Source organism: Argentina silus (assembly GCF_951799395.1).
Source record: "Argentina silus genome assembly, chromosome: 21".
NCBI classification, from domain to species: Eukaryota; Metazoa; Chordata; class Actinopteri; order Argentiniformes; family Argentinidae; genus Argentina; species Argentina silus.
This window is the reverse complement of record NC_139675.1, coordinates 10,747,267-10,764,766: the sequence shown is the minus strand read 5'-3', so window position 1 is coordinate 10,764,766 and position 17,500 is coordinate 10,747,267. Positions and strand designations below refer to the sequence as shown.

The 17,500-nt window shown below is 44.1% G+C and overlaps 1 protein-coding gene across 1 annotated transcript in view; it reads left to right on the top strand.

Moving 5' to 3' along the window:
- The window catches only part of sgcz (sarcoglycan zeta), a gene marked incomplete at its 3' end in the record, with an annotated part of 145,836 nt that overhangs the window by 93,340 nt on the left and 34,996 nt on the right, over positions 1–17,500 (top strand). Inside the window, exon 4 of the mRNA XM_083692737.1 lies at positions 16,676–16,763. Within this exon, the coding sequence (XP_083548863.1) occupies positions 16,676–16,763 (88 nt within the window). The remainder of the gene's footprint in view (positions 1–16,675; positions 16,764–17,500) is intronic.

Below are 17,500 nucleotides of genomic sequence, written 5' to 3'. Positions count from 1 at the left end.
GGAGGAGTCGGGCCAGAACTAGGCTAATCTGGGCAGTGTGGTTCCAAGTGTTCTGGTTAGTGGTGCTAGCCCCGCGGCGGTGTTAGCCCGGGGTCAGGGCTCCAGAGCCATGCTGGGAAGAAGCTCTGTGTTTCTGGCCAGGATCACATGTTTGCCATTGGGACTAACAGGATCTGGAGGCTGACCTAACAAGATGTGGGGCCCACCAACGCAGCATGGGGAGGGGGGGAGGGAGGGAGGGAGGGAGAGAGAGAGATAGAGAAAGAAAGGTGGATCTTCCTCTTCTGTTTTGTCTTTTGTTTTGTTTTGTCTTCTTATTCTTCAACAAATTCTGCTGTTACACATGCGCACACACCCACGCACACCCACACGTACGTACGCACGCACACACACATATGAAGACGCCCTTCTCATAAATAGAGGGGAAAAGAATAGAACATCATGACAACATGATGCCATCCGGCTAAATACAGAAGCTCCTAAAATATCCCCCCCCCCCCTCCTCTCCCTCCCCCGCCCCCGCAAAAACAAATGCTCTGCGAGATTTGAATACAAAAAAAAGAAAGAAATTATAAACTCAACCACCAGCCATAAATCTAAATGGAGCTTCTGTTTTTGGAAGCGCAAGAGTCTCAATTTACATTTTTACATAATGACGTTTTCATATACGCCGCAAGGGGTTGAATAGTTTGTTTTCTGCAGCAGCCAAATAAACAGATTTGTACAGCTCTGTTTAATTGGTGGGCCTGACAATTGAACCGGGATTATTGCTTTGGCTTTTGGTCGCTGACCTTACAACACCTCAAGGCTGAATCAAGTTGAATCAGGAGTCTGATTCATTTAGTCTGATTCAGTTGAGTCTGACTCATTGAGTCTGATTGATCGGATCTCTCGGTTTCCTTGATGGGAATGTTGATCATCTAAAGTTGCCTCAGACTGCCTCATTTTTTAAAGTTTCAGTTGGTGATCTACTGTGCAGTAACTGAACATCAGTGATGTCACTGTCCTACTCTCTGTCAGTGAACTGGTTTGAGATGACTTGGGTCCTCCGTGTTGGTTTGCCGTGTTTTAAGCGTGTGATGGGTTGTCATCCTCTACCCCCATGCAGTGAGGAAGGAGCTGAGGCCTCCATCCTGACACACACTCTTCTAATTGTACCCCTAGGGAGGGAATGAAAGTCTATCCCTTCAACCCCCCCAAAAAATAAAACCATATATTCTCTCTTTCTCTCACCTCATTCTTCTCCCCACCTCTCATTCATTCTCTCTCTCTCTCTCTCTCTCTCTCTCTCTCTCTCTATCCTGCTCTCCATTACTGCCTCTTCCTCCAATCTCTCTCATCCCCCCCTCTTTCCCTCTCCCTCCCCCCTTTCTCTCTCCTTCCTTCCCTCCCTCCACTCTCTCTCTCTCTCTCTCTCTCCCTTCTCTCCCCCCCCCCCCACCCACCTTCCTCGCGTACCTTCCGGCACCATGCTCCCAGGTGACAGTCTAGATCCAGTAGAATGGCTTGGTAAGGACTTTTCTCTCGAGGTAGAATGTGACAAAAGTTCCCTCCTCCAGGCAATTATTACACCGCTTCCACAAGCCTGCAGCTTCAGGAAAAACCGTTACTTTTACCATTTGTCAGTTTCAGATTTATTGCTCCCTCTCTCCGATATAGTATTTTGTCTTTGGGTCAGGTTTAAACAAGTGGAAAGTTGTTATGTACTGTAACTCCATCGCTGTAATTGGGTTAGCTTGAGTTCTCATACGAGAGTAGTCGGTTTTAACAGCTGGAATTGATTTGATCCATGTTACGGTATTCAAACCAATGTGACAAGTATTGTGCTCAAACTAGAGAATATATGATGCCAAAAATAAAGAATGTTACAATGGATGTCTGAAAAAGGTCATGGCAAGACTGAAACGCCACGTCATGCTCTTATCATGTTTTTAAACGTTTTTAAATGTTTTATTTAACCAGTAGGCTTATGCCGCTATCAGGAATTCTCAAATCAGTATACCTTCCCGACAAAATACCCGGTAATGTCTCAATAAAATAATAACAAATTAAAAAATATATATATACAAAATTAAAAATAATAATATGACTAATATGATATTTCATTGATGTCTCTTTGGTTGTGATGTTGACAGACACCAATAGACTCCAAAGGGAAACGCAAAGCCTATGCCTGCATGTTTTTTGTTACACCAAATCCTTTGCCATGACACAAGTCAACAGGTTACTTCACACTAGTTTAATGGCTGCTAGCTTCAAATTATTTATTTTTTTCCATTTAATCAAATTTATCATTCATTTAATAAATGTCAGCTTCTGCCCTTGACAGGCAAAACAATAATGGCCAATGAAATAACGGTGTGGACCGTGTGGTAGGAATTACATCAGTGTAAGCATGTACACCGTATGCTCCCGGTAAAACCTTCCACCTGCCCAACCCCATTAACTAACCAGAAGGCCCTTGAGATAAATTACATCTCTTGCCAAGATAGCAGCTTCGCAGTATAACACAGTCAACACATTACAGACAGACAATTACAGACAGACAAAATGGAGAGTGTGAACACTTCTCCTTCACATACAAACCAAGAGTGTGAGAGTAATGAAACACTCTCACCATGTACGGACATGTTTGATCTTTTGGACATATGACTCAATGATATCGTCAGCGAGGAATGGACTTTTAAGAAATGTGAGCTTGTCATGCACGGGCATGCAAACGACCTTTAGTGCGTCACGGAAATTCTGATAATTCCGACGTCTCTCTCTGATATGAAGAAAAGAGATTCCAGAAAAGGTTGTCCGGTAATTGCGGAGTCACCTACTGTATAGAAAAGTTAAACAAAAAGGAAAAAAAAGGTGGGCCTTGCAGAACTTTCTGGAAGCATGGCACCATGGCCGTAAATGTTTTATTCAGGGCCCGGGGCCAAGAGGTGCGGGGCACGGGCACGACCCATGTAAAAATAGGCCCCATTAACATTTAACAGGATTTTCAGGGATGATAGAACGAGAGTCAAAGTGGCCTTCAGGAGACGGGGAATGAAAGGGAATATTAATTCATCTTTGCAGAGAGATCAAATCGGCTACGGCTCCACCATCCTAGCTCGGAATGCCGGAAGGCGGGTGCCACCCCAACACCCCCTACCCGCAACCACCCCCCCCCCCCACTGCTTCTTTCTCTGCCAAAGTATCCCTGGTTTGTTCCCTAGTTCCCCTCTGAAAGAAAGAGAGAGGGGGAGTAACACAGCAATTGTCTCTTTGATTTGGACTGCAGATTCGTTTGTTGTAGCGTCTTATCTTCTCCCTCCGAGGCATGGAGGTTATTATATGATCTGATCTTACATTAGGATCTTAAAGGATGGGGCTACATTAAGTGCTAATAGAGATGAGGCGAACGCTTCATTTGACAGCCGTAGATATTCCTAGTCATCACGTCAACCACGGTATTTTGGCAGCAAATGTGCAGTAAAATAACGCTTTTGGCAATTTTCACACAATCTTCTCAGAAGAAAGTTCCGGTAATGGATGGAGCTACGCTATCCGTCGCTATCGGTGAGTAGTGGGGGTCGTTATTTAAACTGTCGTGAAGTAGATATGATATGAGTTGCACATTTTGGTTTCTAGCCCAGCACTAACAACGGATTCAACTAATCAAGGGTGTGATGATTAGTCGAGTGGTTGAATCATGTCTTTTAATGCTGATGCTGGAACGAGGAATATACAGCCCCTCAGAGTACCCCTGCACTGGTGCTGAGGAACAGTATTTCTATGCTTCTCTGTTCTATTTCACTGAGTGATATTTTCGATTCAGAATGACTCGGCTCGACCATTCCACTTGAAATCTGGTGGCAACAGACTTCCTTATTCAACCGTGAACAAATGAAGCACAACCAATCAAATCACTCTGCCATTACTAAGCTGAAGTCATGGCAGCCATGGGCATGGTTACAAGTGCCAAGGCGACAAACAGAGAGTCCATTAGCCAAATAAACACAAGCTTTTTCATGTCCTAATCTCTTTGACACTGCGCACAGTCCTTAGCAAGTCACACACACACACACACACACACACACACACACACAGAGAGACACACAAAACACACACGCACGCACGTACGCACACACACGCCAGCCCACTTCAAAGACTTCCCACCAGGTTTTAGTATGCGGGGGGTGTTCCGGCGTATGGCCTTCACTCGACAAAATTAATTAAGAAGAGACATTAGATTAATTAATGCCACAAATTGACATTACACTGGTCCCTGGCCTTGACGCCATTCTATCTCAGCTTCATCCTCACCACTACCTAATGACATTTAGAGTGTGCTCCACAGCCCGGAGAGAATGGCATGATATGACACGCTCCCTACTGTTTACTGAAGCAGTCAGCTGGTGACAGGGGCCACCCCTCGCTTCCAAGGCAAATGCTAAAGGTGACTGCAGTGGAGAAGAAGCTGGCGGAGGTAGAATTGGGAGGACGGCCTCATTGGAATGCATGGAAGGCAATGAGGAATGGTATCAAACCCGTGTTGCACTGATCCAGGCTGGTGGAGGGTCGTGGGTGTATGTGTCGCTCGCAGCAGGACTTGCTCGTGCTTTCTCTTTCTCTTTCTCTTTCTCTCTCTCTCTCTCTCTATATATATATATATATATATATATATATACACTCACCGAACACTTTATTAGGAGCACCTGTACACCTTCACATGGTGGAAGTGGTGTAATTGATGTGGGGAATATTTTCTTGGCACACTAATACCAAGCAATCATCGCTTGAGTGCCACAGCCTATTTGAGTATTGTGGTTGATCATGTGCATCCTTCATGGTCGCAATTGACCCATCTTCTCATGGCTACTTCCAGCACGATAATGCACCATGTCACAAAGCAAAAGTCATCTCAAACTGGTTTCATGAACATGACAATGAGTTCAGTGTTCTTCAGTGGCCTTCCCAGTCACTGGATCTAAATCCAATAGAACACCTTTGGGATGTGGTAGAACGGGAGATTCACAGCTTGAAAGTACACCTGAAAAATCTGCAGGAATTGCGTGATGCAATCATGTCATCATGGACCAGAATCTCAAAGGAATGTTTCTAACATCTTGTGGAATCAATACCACGAAGAATTGAGGCTGTTTTTAGAACAAAGGGAGGCCCTACCCACTATTAGTATAGTGTTCACCTAATAGTATATTGTTCCTAATAGTGAGTGTGTGTGTATATATATATATATATATATATATATATATATATATATATACACACACACACACATATCTTTCAACAATACCAGCTGCGTCACACTCTTAGAATACAATAGAATAACTTTATTGTTCCCAGAAGGGGACTTCATTGCCAGAAATGAAATGACATACAGTTAAATAGACACAAACAAATAATGATGTTGGCACAAAGCTGTCAGTGTTATAGGATTAGCGTCAAAAACGTGACAAAGCTACCTTTTGGCCGAACGGTTGTTGGTGGAATAAAGCCCCTGAAAGCAGCAGATTCCAGTGTGCAGGCTTTTCTCCATTATTTGATCAACATTTGCTGTCTCAGCATGGGTAAATAAGTTAGGAATGTGCATGTCTATTTTTTGATGACTCATGACTTGAAGATAGACCTCTTATCATTGAATTATTGAAAGTATTGCAAAAAGTATGAACTCATGTGGAGAATGACTGGAGAAGACACGAGAACATAATCAAACCACTCCATCTCCATTTACTTCCATATGTTCTCCTTGTGCTTCAAGCCCCCAGAAGATCTCACTCTGAAATACATAGGCAGACAGACAGAGAGAGATGGGGGTAGGGGCTCTCATGTTCCGGGTTATAAAACATTCTTCGTCATTAAAAACATTACTAAAGGGACTTCAGCGAGATCTCACAAGCTAATAATTTACCCCAAAAGTATCGCCCAGAGATCAATGGGAAGCAAAAAGCATGCAAATGAAAAGACGAGACTCAAGAGTCTAAAGCGTGACAAGAACTCCCTCAACTCCTCAACTGCCAGTGGATCAGAACATTCAGTTTGAACTCGCTCCAAGCATACCCCCCGCCAGGGGAATTTGACGCTTCATAATTTAATGGATGGAAATAAATTAACAAAATGATGGGGGACGGGCAAAAAAAAAAAAGAGAGAAAGAAACACTCTTGTAATTAAAAACATGTTAGGGAGGATTCACTGGGCGCCAATTGATCACAGTGTTATTAAGCAAATCTGGCCCCCGAGGGGGTATCAAAGTGAATGATTCAGTAGTCACTAGCATGTGACACACAGAGACAAGTGCCATAGATTTCTTCATCCATGCTAGCTACAGTACAGTACGTGGCATTTGGCCGCATCTCAGAGACACAGACATATCTCGGAGATATTCTGCAGACCAATGCTTTTTCCCTGAAGTACGCACCCATGTGTTTCTTCGCATGGACTTCGAAGACTAGGATTGTGGTGTAGGGACTTTTCCACTTCATCTCGAACGCCAGTCTCACATTATTTTCAAAGCCGTGGGTGGGTGAGTGCACAAGTGCGTGCTTCAGGGAAAGGGATAGGGCGCTTGGCCAGAGTGTGACTGAGGTCGAGAGTGACTGGAGAATGGGATTAATGCAGTGATGCGAATATACAGCGCATTCGGAAAGTATCCAGATTAATTGTTAGAAGAATGGGAGAAACTCCCCAAATACAGGTGTTCCAAGCTTGTAGCATCATACCCAAGAAGACTTGAGGCTGTAACCGCTGCCAAAGGTGCTTCAACAAAGTACTGAGTAAAGGGTCCGAATACTTATGTAAATGTGCTATTTCAGTTTTTTATTTTTAATAAATTAGCAAACACTTCTGAAAACAGGTTTTCACTTTGTCATTATGGGGTATTGCGTGAAGATTGATGAGGAAAAAAATGAATTGAATCCATTTTAAAATAAGGCTGTAACACAACAAAATGTGGAAAAAGTGAAGGGGTCTGAATACTTTCTGAATGCACTGTGTAGCATGGTTGCCTCTTTAGAAATGTTCTGGTTAGGCTCTTTAGATCTCTCATGCCTTTGAAACAGTGCAACGGAGAGATATCCTGCAACAAACCTCAGACAGAGCGACATATATTATGGGCACCAGGGGAGGCTGGTGCATGCAGACATCGGAAGATGGGCTCATTGTAATATGGAATGAGGAACTGTATTTCTACCTCTACCAGCCTCCACCGATGTGATGAATGTTAGGGCTTCATGCTGTACCGAAGGTGTGAAACCGCTGGTTCCCCTGTCAGAGAAGTTTCGTAACATTCGTAAATTAAATCGTAAACGATATTTCAAGGATCTCACTCCCTAATCGCTGCCTATTAAACTTAGTCATTACAACCATTAGGAAGCTTTTAAAAGCTTGAATGTTATGTACTGGTGTGACATGGTGAGGTAGGACCCAGGAGCAGAGATAAGGCAGGTCAAGGAAACGATGGTGTGGATCAAAACAGGACACTTTACTGGACAAAGTCTCAACAGTACGGTACAAAGGAAAACTTGGGAGAACATCAAAGTCCTTGACTAAGGAACGAATTCAGGAGACAAGAGCACATGGCAAACAATTTAAGCTTCTAAAAAGAGTCAACTGAAACACACCTTTCTGAAGGAGAGTCTTAACAAGCCTGAATATAAAACACCTGAGTGTCATTTAGTATCTTGGGTGGTCTCTGCCACCCTCCGGTGGTCAGATGGAACCATGACAACCGAACCTTTAATCAAGTTTGCATAGCCTAAATGTATATCAAATATTCTATCGCATATTGATCTGTTTGTGGCCGTTTTTTTGTTACACTCATGCCTTTTGTGTGTGAATCAGATCTGGGTCAAAAAGTATCTAACATACTTAATACCAAGTAAAATACTTTGGGGGTGCAGTTGATTTTACTGCCTTAGCATTTTTGAATTGATCCCATTGGATCCATTGTGCCAAGAGAGCTAAATCAAGCTCACTTCAAAGTATCTGAAAGTATTTCAAATACCTCTGTCTGGTGTGAATCATGGAGACAGGTATTCTGACCTTGCCTCATTAACACAGACAACTAGACACAGTCTACTCTGACCCCATTTAAGGTCCATTCTCCCTCTGACAGATTGGAGTGCCTGACCCCTGGCACCTCCAAAGTCAGGGTATTCCATCTGGTCAGTGAGAGTGGCACTAGAGGGTTTACAGAGTGTTATTACTGTGTTATTACTGTGTTATAACAGCTTGGGAGAGAGCACATGGGATGGAGACAGAGCCAGGGCAGAGGAGATTCAAATCCCACCAAAGTCCTTCACTTAGAGGGTATATCGCCTGGAACGATGGTGGTCTGATGGACAGAAGAAGAGGGAGAGTGTGTGAGAAGGACAGAGAAATAGAATCAGAAAGAGAAAGAGAGGACAAAAATAGAGGGAAAATAAATTATTTTGGAGGGAGACTGCTGACAAAAAGGGAGATACATAACAAAAGCAGAGGGGGGGGAGAGAGAGAGAGAGAGAGAGGGGGGGGGGCGGGGGGGGGACAGAGAGAAAGAAAAGTCGTCATTTTGTATTTACACAGTGGGGCTACGTGTAAAGTCACTGGAGGCAAGCAAACAAGCGTGCAGTGCTGTAACACTGACATAATCATGCAGCTATTTGGCTGTCAAACTCCCGAAATTATTTACAAACTCCCATGGTCATAACATTGATTAGTGTTCGTTATTTCACTTTCCCCATCATCCCAGAAACGGAGACAGTGTGAAAAACTGGTCAGAAGATTTATTTAGTAAAAATCGGGTTTCAGTATACAAGCGACGGGTCACGTTAGCCAGCTCTTAGCTAATTAGAAAGCATCCACATTAAAATAGATCTTAATTTGTGAGATTCAAGCGCCCTCCCATTGCTTTCTATGGGACTGTAACTTATGTTACAAAACATCATCCGTTGCTGTTTGAAGTCACGTTTAGAATCATTTGTATGAACTATTAAGTTTGCACAGCTTCGGGGATCCCGTTTCCTTCCATGTGAAAAGTGAGTTGCTCCACTGGACAATCTATGCTAGTTTTCGTAGACATTTCCAAACTTAATAACAGCTGCACCTTATATACACCTTATATCATATACTGTAACTAGGACATCCGCTGGAGAAAAACATGAAAACATTTGACTTCAGTTTCAGTTACGAGTAGTCTACCCATTGTAACCAAGGTAACGATATGACAGCACATGTTAGCTGGGCTTCTTCTTTTGATCTGTCCCATGACCGTTTGGGAGATACGAGACGAATCAGTGCAGACGGAGCTATCTGAAGTGAGACAATGCCGGTGGACATTTTTGCTGTACCACTTGGGAATATTAGCTTGCAGCTTTGATGCTTAGTTGCTATGGTGCCGCCTCTGCTTCTCTTTGTGTTCTATACACCCAATAACAACGATTAACATGCCAATTATATCGAACAATGCCATGTCAGCCATCTTTTGTGTATACTAGCCAAATTGCAATGGTCTGAGGGACCGTGTCCATTCTAGTCATTCTATTTCTATAGAATAGGAAGGGTCTGGCCATGCCCAGAGTCTTGGAGACCTGAGAGATGAACTGACCCTTTTTGATCAATAATCTATTAGCAGGAAGACATGCCTCTGAAGGGCCCGGACACACAGACACACAGACACACGCACAAACAGTGTGTGTGTGTGTGTGTGTGTGTGTGTGTGACTGTATGTCTGTGTGTGTGTGTGTGTGTGTGTGTGTGTGTGTGTGTGTGTGTGTGACTGTATGTCTGTGTGTGTGTGTGTGTGTGTGTGTGTGTGTGTGTGTGTGTGTGTGTGGGTGTATACATGATTGTGTAGCAGCAGGAGTGAAGGGTATAATGGAGATGACAGGCGCCGTACCAGAGGAAGTCTCTGCCGGTGCCTTCGCATCATTGCATCATCTCATCTCAGATGGTGCTGTGAAACACAGGGTCCAGGTTGCGCTGATGACATAAGACAGTTCTCACAGTGTGTGTGTGTGTGTTTGTGTGCGTGTGTGTGTGTATGTCTGTTGTTTTTTTTGTGTCAGGCAGAGAGAGAGAGAGAGTGTGTGTGTGTGTGTGTGTGTGTTTGTGTATGTGTGTTTTTTTGTGTCAGACAGAGAGAAAGATAGAGAGAGAGTGTGTGTGTGTGTGTGTGTGTGTGTTTGTGTATGTGTGTTTTTTTGTGTCAGACAGAGAGAGAGATAGAGAGAGTGTGTGTGTGTGTGTGTGTGTGTGTGTGTGTGTGTGTGTGTGTGTATCCCAAGTCTAGGTCAGATAGACTGAGCAGGGAAGTCTGCACTGAAGCCCTTGGAGAGCTATAGTGGATTGTGTTTATATTTCTATCCTCACTACTGTCCCCTCGCAATACAAACGTTCCTCGTGTTATCTGAACCGAGCTGCGTCTTCCTCTCCCCGGTGAGATTTATTTGCTGCCAGGCGGGCTGGGGTTGGGCATATCCATCGCCCACAGATCTGACTAGCAGAAGACAGATGGCACTTGGAGGCCCACTGTTCCCCCAAACCTCCTAAAAAAATGCCAGCTTTATATCAGCGTGCCGTGTACAGTACACAATGTCTCTGTGTCGTTTGATGAAATACCGCTGGAGAGTCGCGAAAACCAAACACATTATTCCACACAGCCGGAAATTATATTTTGGGTATTCGTCTGGAGACGAACAGAAATCGAAATTGGGTTAGCTGGCTTGAGAGCTGTCATCAAAGCAGGAAACTGCGACTGCCGCAACTGCCAATGAAATCATGTCAGGCAATGTCGATACAGGAAGTAGAGACACAGCACAGTAATACAGCACAGTCAAGAGTGTTAGAGAGAGTAGCTGTGTGTCTTATGCTGCGTCCCATTTCTCCACCCTTCTTCCCCTGAAGTAAGTACTTGTGCACTTCCCTCTGTGGATTTAGAAAGCATGGGATTGGTCTAGGCATCGGCTCTCATACCAATCCATTCCCTATGTAAATCCATGGAACATACATGGGACACAGCACAACTGTGGTCTTTTAGGCTGAGAAGTTTGGGGAGTCATTTTAGGGTCAGGGTAAGCAAGCAACACGTCGATAAACGCAGGAAGTAACAATACTTTGTCTCATAAGCCTAGCTTCGGCATGTCTGTGAGGACCACCAGGGTAATTTAAACTTTTAAATTCGATTTATCATTTGTTTTTGTTTTTTTGGTATCCTGTGTATTTGGTTCCCTGGCAATTTCAAACACTGGCCTTGTGAGATTCCCTTTAGAGGGGGCCTCAACTTACCTCCTCTGGCATTGCTATTCACAGACACAGCAGCCAGGCTGAACGCGTGATAAGACCCCAATCCTCTGCTTATTAATTGACTAATTAAATTCTGCTTTTCCAATATGTGTTCGTGCGTCTATAGAAATGATCAAAGTAACAGAGTCTATTGACTGTTTAATGATTCCTACCAAAGGAAGTGCGCAGACATGAATCACACCCAGGGACATCGGCAATCATCACACAGCTTAGAGGGACTACGGGGGTAATCGCCAGAATACAAAAACGCCAAATATAAGAGCCGTCGCAAGGCAGTTTAAAGATAGAACCAACATCACAGATGAAATGGCTGCATGTTGCTGAATGCTGGGTTTTTATGAGGGAAAATACATGGATCCTAAGAAATGTTTGCATAAAAATGTCTGTATGTTTGTATCATTCAGGCATTGTACATTTAGTTATTCTGAATAATATTTAAATCCTATGATGTTCTCATCGGTGGAGGCTGGTGGAGGTATCAGACATCAGAGGATGGGCTCAAATGCATGGAATGGGATAAGGAACGGTATCAAGCACGTGTGTAATGCATTGAATGGAATGAGTAATTCCTCATTCTATTCCTGCATGAAAATGAGCCCGTCCTCCGATTTCTACCTCCACCAGCCACCCCTGGTCCTCATCCATCTACCCAGAATGGCCAGTCATACACAACTGAACACACACACAAGGCTTTGGAACCAGTGAATAGGGGCATTCAAGGCACATTTACCTCTCATGCTCTTCCAAACCGTATCAATTGAAATCAGGTGCAGGGAACACTACTAAACCACATCACACGCACCATTGCCAAGACTTCATCCAAAAAAACAAATTAAAAAAAGGAGGCCCGGTACATTCAGCGTTACGTGCGGCGAAATTAATTTGGCAGTGTTACCGTCGGGCGACCTCTCGCTCTAAAATTAGTGCCGGCGCAGGTGTGATTTATTAAAGTTTGGGGGTTTTGGGCTCTGAGTCATCAACAGGAGAGAAAACAATGAACGTGAAGATAATGAATGGCAGGTGTTGAAGGAGGGGGGAAAAAATGCTCTCTCTCTGTTCCACTGGATCAGCGACTCCACCTTTTTCGAACGCAAATTCTCATTTGAATTCACGCCGGAACACCGGGGATATTTATTCAGGGAAATCGACTGAAAAATTGGGTCACCTGTGAGTTATTCTTTCCCCACCCTTTTTCATTACGCCCAAATAAACACCTCATTTTAAAACAGAGAGAGAGAGAGAGAAAGAGAGAGAGAGACAGGAATACGAGAGTGAGAGGGGGGTAGTCTGTACCTGAGATTAATTAATTGAATTGTGCTCACACCCATGGGTGGTCTGTTCTGATTCGCAGAGAACATAGAGTGCCCACTTGTTGTGGCACACTGACAAAACAAACAGACTGGCCAAGGAACGAAAAGGTCAGCTCACTGAAACAAAATGGCTGCCTAGTCTCCCACTACATCGCAGGGGGCCATGCTGTCTTGTAATGTAGGTCTGTGTGTGTGCAGTGACAAACACAAACACTTGTCTTACCGTTGGTAGGTTTGCTCGCTTCTTACGTATTCGTGACCTCGGTGACCTCTGTTTCTAGATCAGCATGTTGTGTTCTCTGTGTGGCACACACCACTACACAATAATGTTCAAACACTGTCCAGATGCTTTGCATTTCGACCTTGACTTTGAATTAGCAAGCAGGAGGAGGGTTTTTTTCTTGGTTATTTGAGCTTGAAGTAACTGGACACTGTTGTGGTGGCCAAGGAAAGGAGTCATACTTATTTGAATGAATTATCCTAAGTTATGGCAAAGATGCAGAACAGCGGGGGCGAACTCTGCCCCCGCCATGTGATGGAGACAACTATCGATTGGTGGAAAGGAACCTAAAAATAACTCACATTGCTAAGGCTGGCTTGCATGCACAGTATGTCTTTCACTGCAAACCTTCTGTGTCTCATTCCGAGACTAATTGTCATAGTTTGAAGTTGAAAAAGTCTTGAGTCCTTTAGCACAGCAGCGACAGCGGTTCTATAAATTCACTTTCAACTTCTCCGCCGTATTTCGGTGGTGAACGCACCACACCACAGCAACGTGCGGCTGCGTGACAATGCCACGACAAAAGCACTTTTGTTATCCCTTTAGTTTACCGGGAAAGGCAGCTCTAGAAGCGCTATTTCTATGTTCCAACTTGACCTTGGAGTAAAAAAAAATAGAAACACTGCAACTTGTGTCTGTGTGATGATGCCATCATCAACAAAAGCGTTTTCTATCCCGAGTACGCCACGGTGGATGGATGGATTGAGAGCTAACAGGGAACAAAGGAAGGGGCCCTGGGGGAGGTCTGTATCGGCACCTGGCAGGCTTTTAAAGAGACACACTTCAGACATCTAAATCCCTTCAAGTATGAGCTCTCCGATGTCTGTGCGTTTGCCCTTCACTGAACAAACAGAAGGCTGAGAACTCCAACCAACCAACAGCCCATATCTGTATAAGCTATTTGAGGTTATCACCTCAGGTACTTAGGTATGACTCTGCAACTTCTAGAAGCCATATCTAGTCGAATTTAAGTGCATGAACAGGAAAGTTTGAGCCTCTTATTTTTTCAAAGGGACTTTGAGATTTACGGATGTATAAAAATAGAGATGAGAAAAGCAAAATAGCTCAAGGTGAAGCGGAAGACAGTTTTGTGTCCTTACCTTTTGTTTTCTGTCTGTCTTGAGTGGATGCCTTTTAAGCCATTACCTAAAAGTGCTGTTTCATTCAATGCTACGCTAAGTACAGTGGGACGGTTCAATGAGAGTTTGTTTATAACTGTCAGTGGCTGAAATATTACGACTTTTGTTCTCATCTTTTTGTTGTTGAGTCTCACATCCTGTGCTTTATCGTGTTGGATGTAGAGCGGCCTTGAGTTTCACAAGTTCTGTACGAAGAGGAAAGTTCCTTTAGTTCAATACCACTGTGAACGCTTTGCAGAAATGGAGTTTTGAATTTCAGGTCACACCCGACGGGATCCAACCGGATCCAACGGGCTCGTACCGGGCCAGGCCTGATTTTCTGACAATTGATTCAGGCCGGACTGGGTGATAACTTGCAGCGGCTCCCTCTCTCTCTCTCTCTCTGTTTTATTCAGTGATTCACAAGTTAACAGACCAAACCTACAACTGAATACATTTAGGGATCTTTAATGAGAAGAGTTGAACAGGAATGTTATTGTAATAGATAGGATTTTGGAGTATGCTGGAAGGGACCCCCCCCCCCCTTAATAGAACCTGCAGAGATGGGAGAAGGCAGAGGGGAGAAGAATGGGGAGGTGGTGGGGCACGATTTAGCAAAACATACAGGTGACAGGTAGATCAGATGAGTATATATGCATTGTAGTTAATTGATTCGAGGTGGAGCTGAAATTAGTTGAGGCGTGGTCTGCGTCCTCCCAAACCTCAGTTAAAAGAACTTCAATAGAAGCACAGAAGCAGCACCTGCTCAATTAAATGCTTTTGTTGGGGTTATTATTTTTAGGCAATACTGTATATATCTAAGGGAATATTATCTGCAGAAATAATGCAAACGATTTAGTCCCAGTTACTGAATTGCTGATTAAAGGCAAAAAAAGATTCAAAGACATTCCCAATTCTCTAAAGTGCCTCTGCACCTGCACCTGATGAAGAATATCATATCAAATGAAGGAATAACAAACTGCATGAAGCCTTCTCTTATGAAGCGCTGTTGGCATCAACGCTTACAAACAAAATACTGGCGACAGCAGCAAGACCTGGCAAATTTCTAGAAATATACGAGGTATTCAATGAAGGCAGGTGCAGTGGATACAGTTGTTGATAGTATCTAATATGGAACGTTTCCAAGCAGATTTTCTTCTTCTCGGTGAGCAGGTTTCTCCTATCCTAACTCCGCAGCACTGCAATTTCAACCCAGTCTCCAAATGATTACATTCGGGGGGATCGTTTCTGCACAACAAAGAATACGCCACAATCCCGATTGCATTACGAGGAAATCACATCGACGTATTAGCAATTGTAAAAAAAGAAAAAAGAAAAATCATAATAACTGTGTATCATCATGTTTAAGGATGCATGGCATATCTCCACAGTTAATCACAAGGTTTACTTTATTTATTCAGAAGGTTTAATTTATTTATTCAGAAGGTCTTGGAAACATGCTTCACAATGCCTGCTCAGCCTTGTGAGTTGATTCTGGCCTGGTTAATTGATTCCCTACAGATACTGTAGGCGTACAGATACACACACACACAGGCTTCTCTCATCAATGGCGGTGCTGCAGTGTTTCTACAGGACTGTGTGTAGCATGCCAAAGACTGTTGCAAAGCACTCCATTAGCAAGAAGGCTACAGCCTGGAACTTCAGGCACCATAAAACACGGAAAGAGGGAGGTCACATGATGTACTTACACGCATACAAGCACGCACACACACACATGCACACACACACACTGATACTGTTTGTGTGATACTTTTGTACCAGGCCAGGGGGAGTGATATAGATTATCAGACACGAGAGAATAGGAAAGAGAGAGATAAAGTGTGTGTGTGTGTGTGCATGTGCGTGTGTGTGAGTACATCATGTGACCTTGGTGACTTTCTGGATGTCAAGAGTGTTTTTCGAGGTCTTGACACACAAATAGAGTAAATCCATCTCCCAAGTTTTCAGCAAGCTCTACTAGGGGGAAATTGTCCTTGGTTTACTTTGGTACAGATGAGAGTAATCCATTTGTAGCGAGTCACACACACACAAACTCACAGACACACACACACCCACACACGTAGGCACACATGCGCATCCACATACACACACACGTAGCACTAGCACGCACACACACACACACACACACTCACACACACACAGGCAACATGAGTGGCTATAGCCACCACTGAGTGGTACGGTGTACTGAAGAAAGTGGTTCGCTGTAGAAATGTGTTGCTCTGGCACTTCCTGGTTGATGTGAAAACAGAGTGAGCTTCTTGCGTAATGAACCGGCATCATCACATCAAATCAACGGCTATTTATAAAGCACATTTCAAACACCATTGCAATTAATTGGTCAGACAACATTAGATTTATTTTGATGAATCGCAATTTGAATGTCAAGTCTTGTGCTTCCTCTGTCCTTTGATTTGTTAATGTTGATTTGATTGCCACTCCATGATTATGTGTCTCCACGCTCACAATCTTCAAACACACTATTAAGATGTTGTTTGGAAAGGCTAACATGGATTAACACAATTCCTCCTCTCTATCTTTCTCTATCCTTTTCTCTCTCCTTTTTCCTCTCTTCCGTCCATCCATCCTCCCTTTACCATGACCTGATCTTTCAATCCAATGCTCTCTCTCTCTCTCTTTCTCTCCCTCCCTCCCTCCTCCTGTCTGATTCTAGGACACTCCGTTAATCCTGCAGTCAGACAGGAATGTGACGGTGAATGCCAGGAACGACCTTGGTCAGCTGACTGGACAGCTCACTGTGGGTGAGTCACACACACATGTACTCACACACATATGTACACACACACACACACACACACACTCGCACACACACTCACTCACGCTCACACTCACGCACACACACACACACACTCTCTCCCTCCCTCTCATACATATAAAAAACATCTCTCACATAAAACAGGGCCCTTTAAACGACCAAACGTAACAGCCTCATTCAGTGTCACGTCTGACCAAGATGGCTGCCAAGTCCTGCGTCGTGGTACAACCGGGTGAAGCACCTCTCTCGGCGACGGGGGCGGCGTTGTTGTTGTTCTTCCGGAAGGTGGAGCTGTGACAGCCTGTAATAGAAGGCAACACACTACCCCAGGCTACAGGGAAACCTGCCAAGCACAGGACGTTCCATCAATGACTGCATTTCTGCGGAACCCCCCCCCCGCCCCCCCTTCCCTTGCGTCACACTGTACTGACTCACGGGAGGAACTCTCAGGGAGTTTCCGCAACGACTTTCCCGGAGCTCTCGAGAGCTCCCTCTTCCATCCTGTCAGGGATTTCGGAGCTGAAGGCCTGAGTCAGTGGAATGTCAAACCGCAAACACACTCCTTCCCCGGGAGACGGGTCAGGGACGTTTGGAGAGATAGAGAGAGTGTGAGTGTTTGTGTGTGTGTGTGTGTGCATTTGTGTGTATATGCACATGCCTGTGTGTGTGTGTGTGTGTGTGTGTGTGCGTTTGTGTGTATATGTGCATGCCTATGTGTGTGTG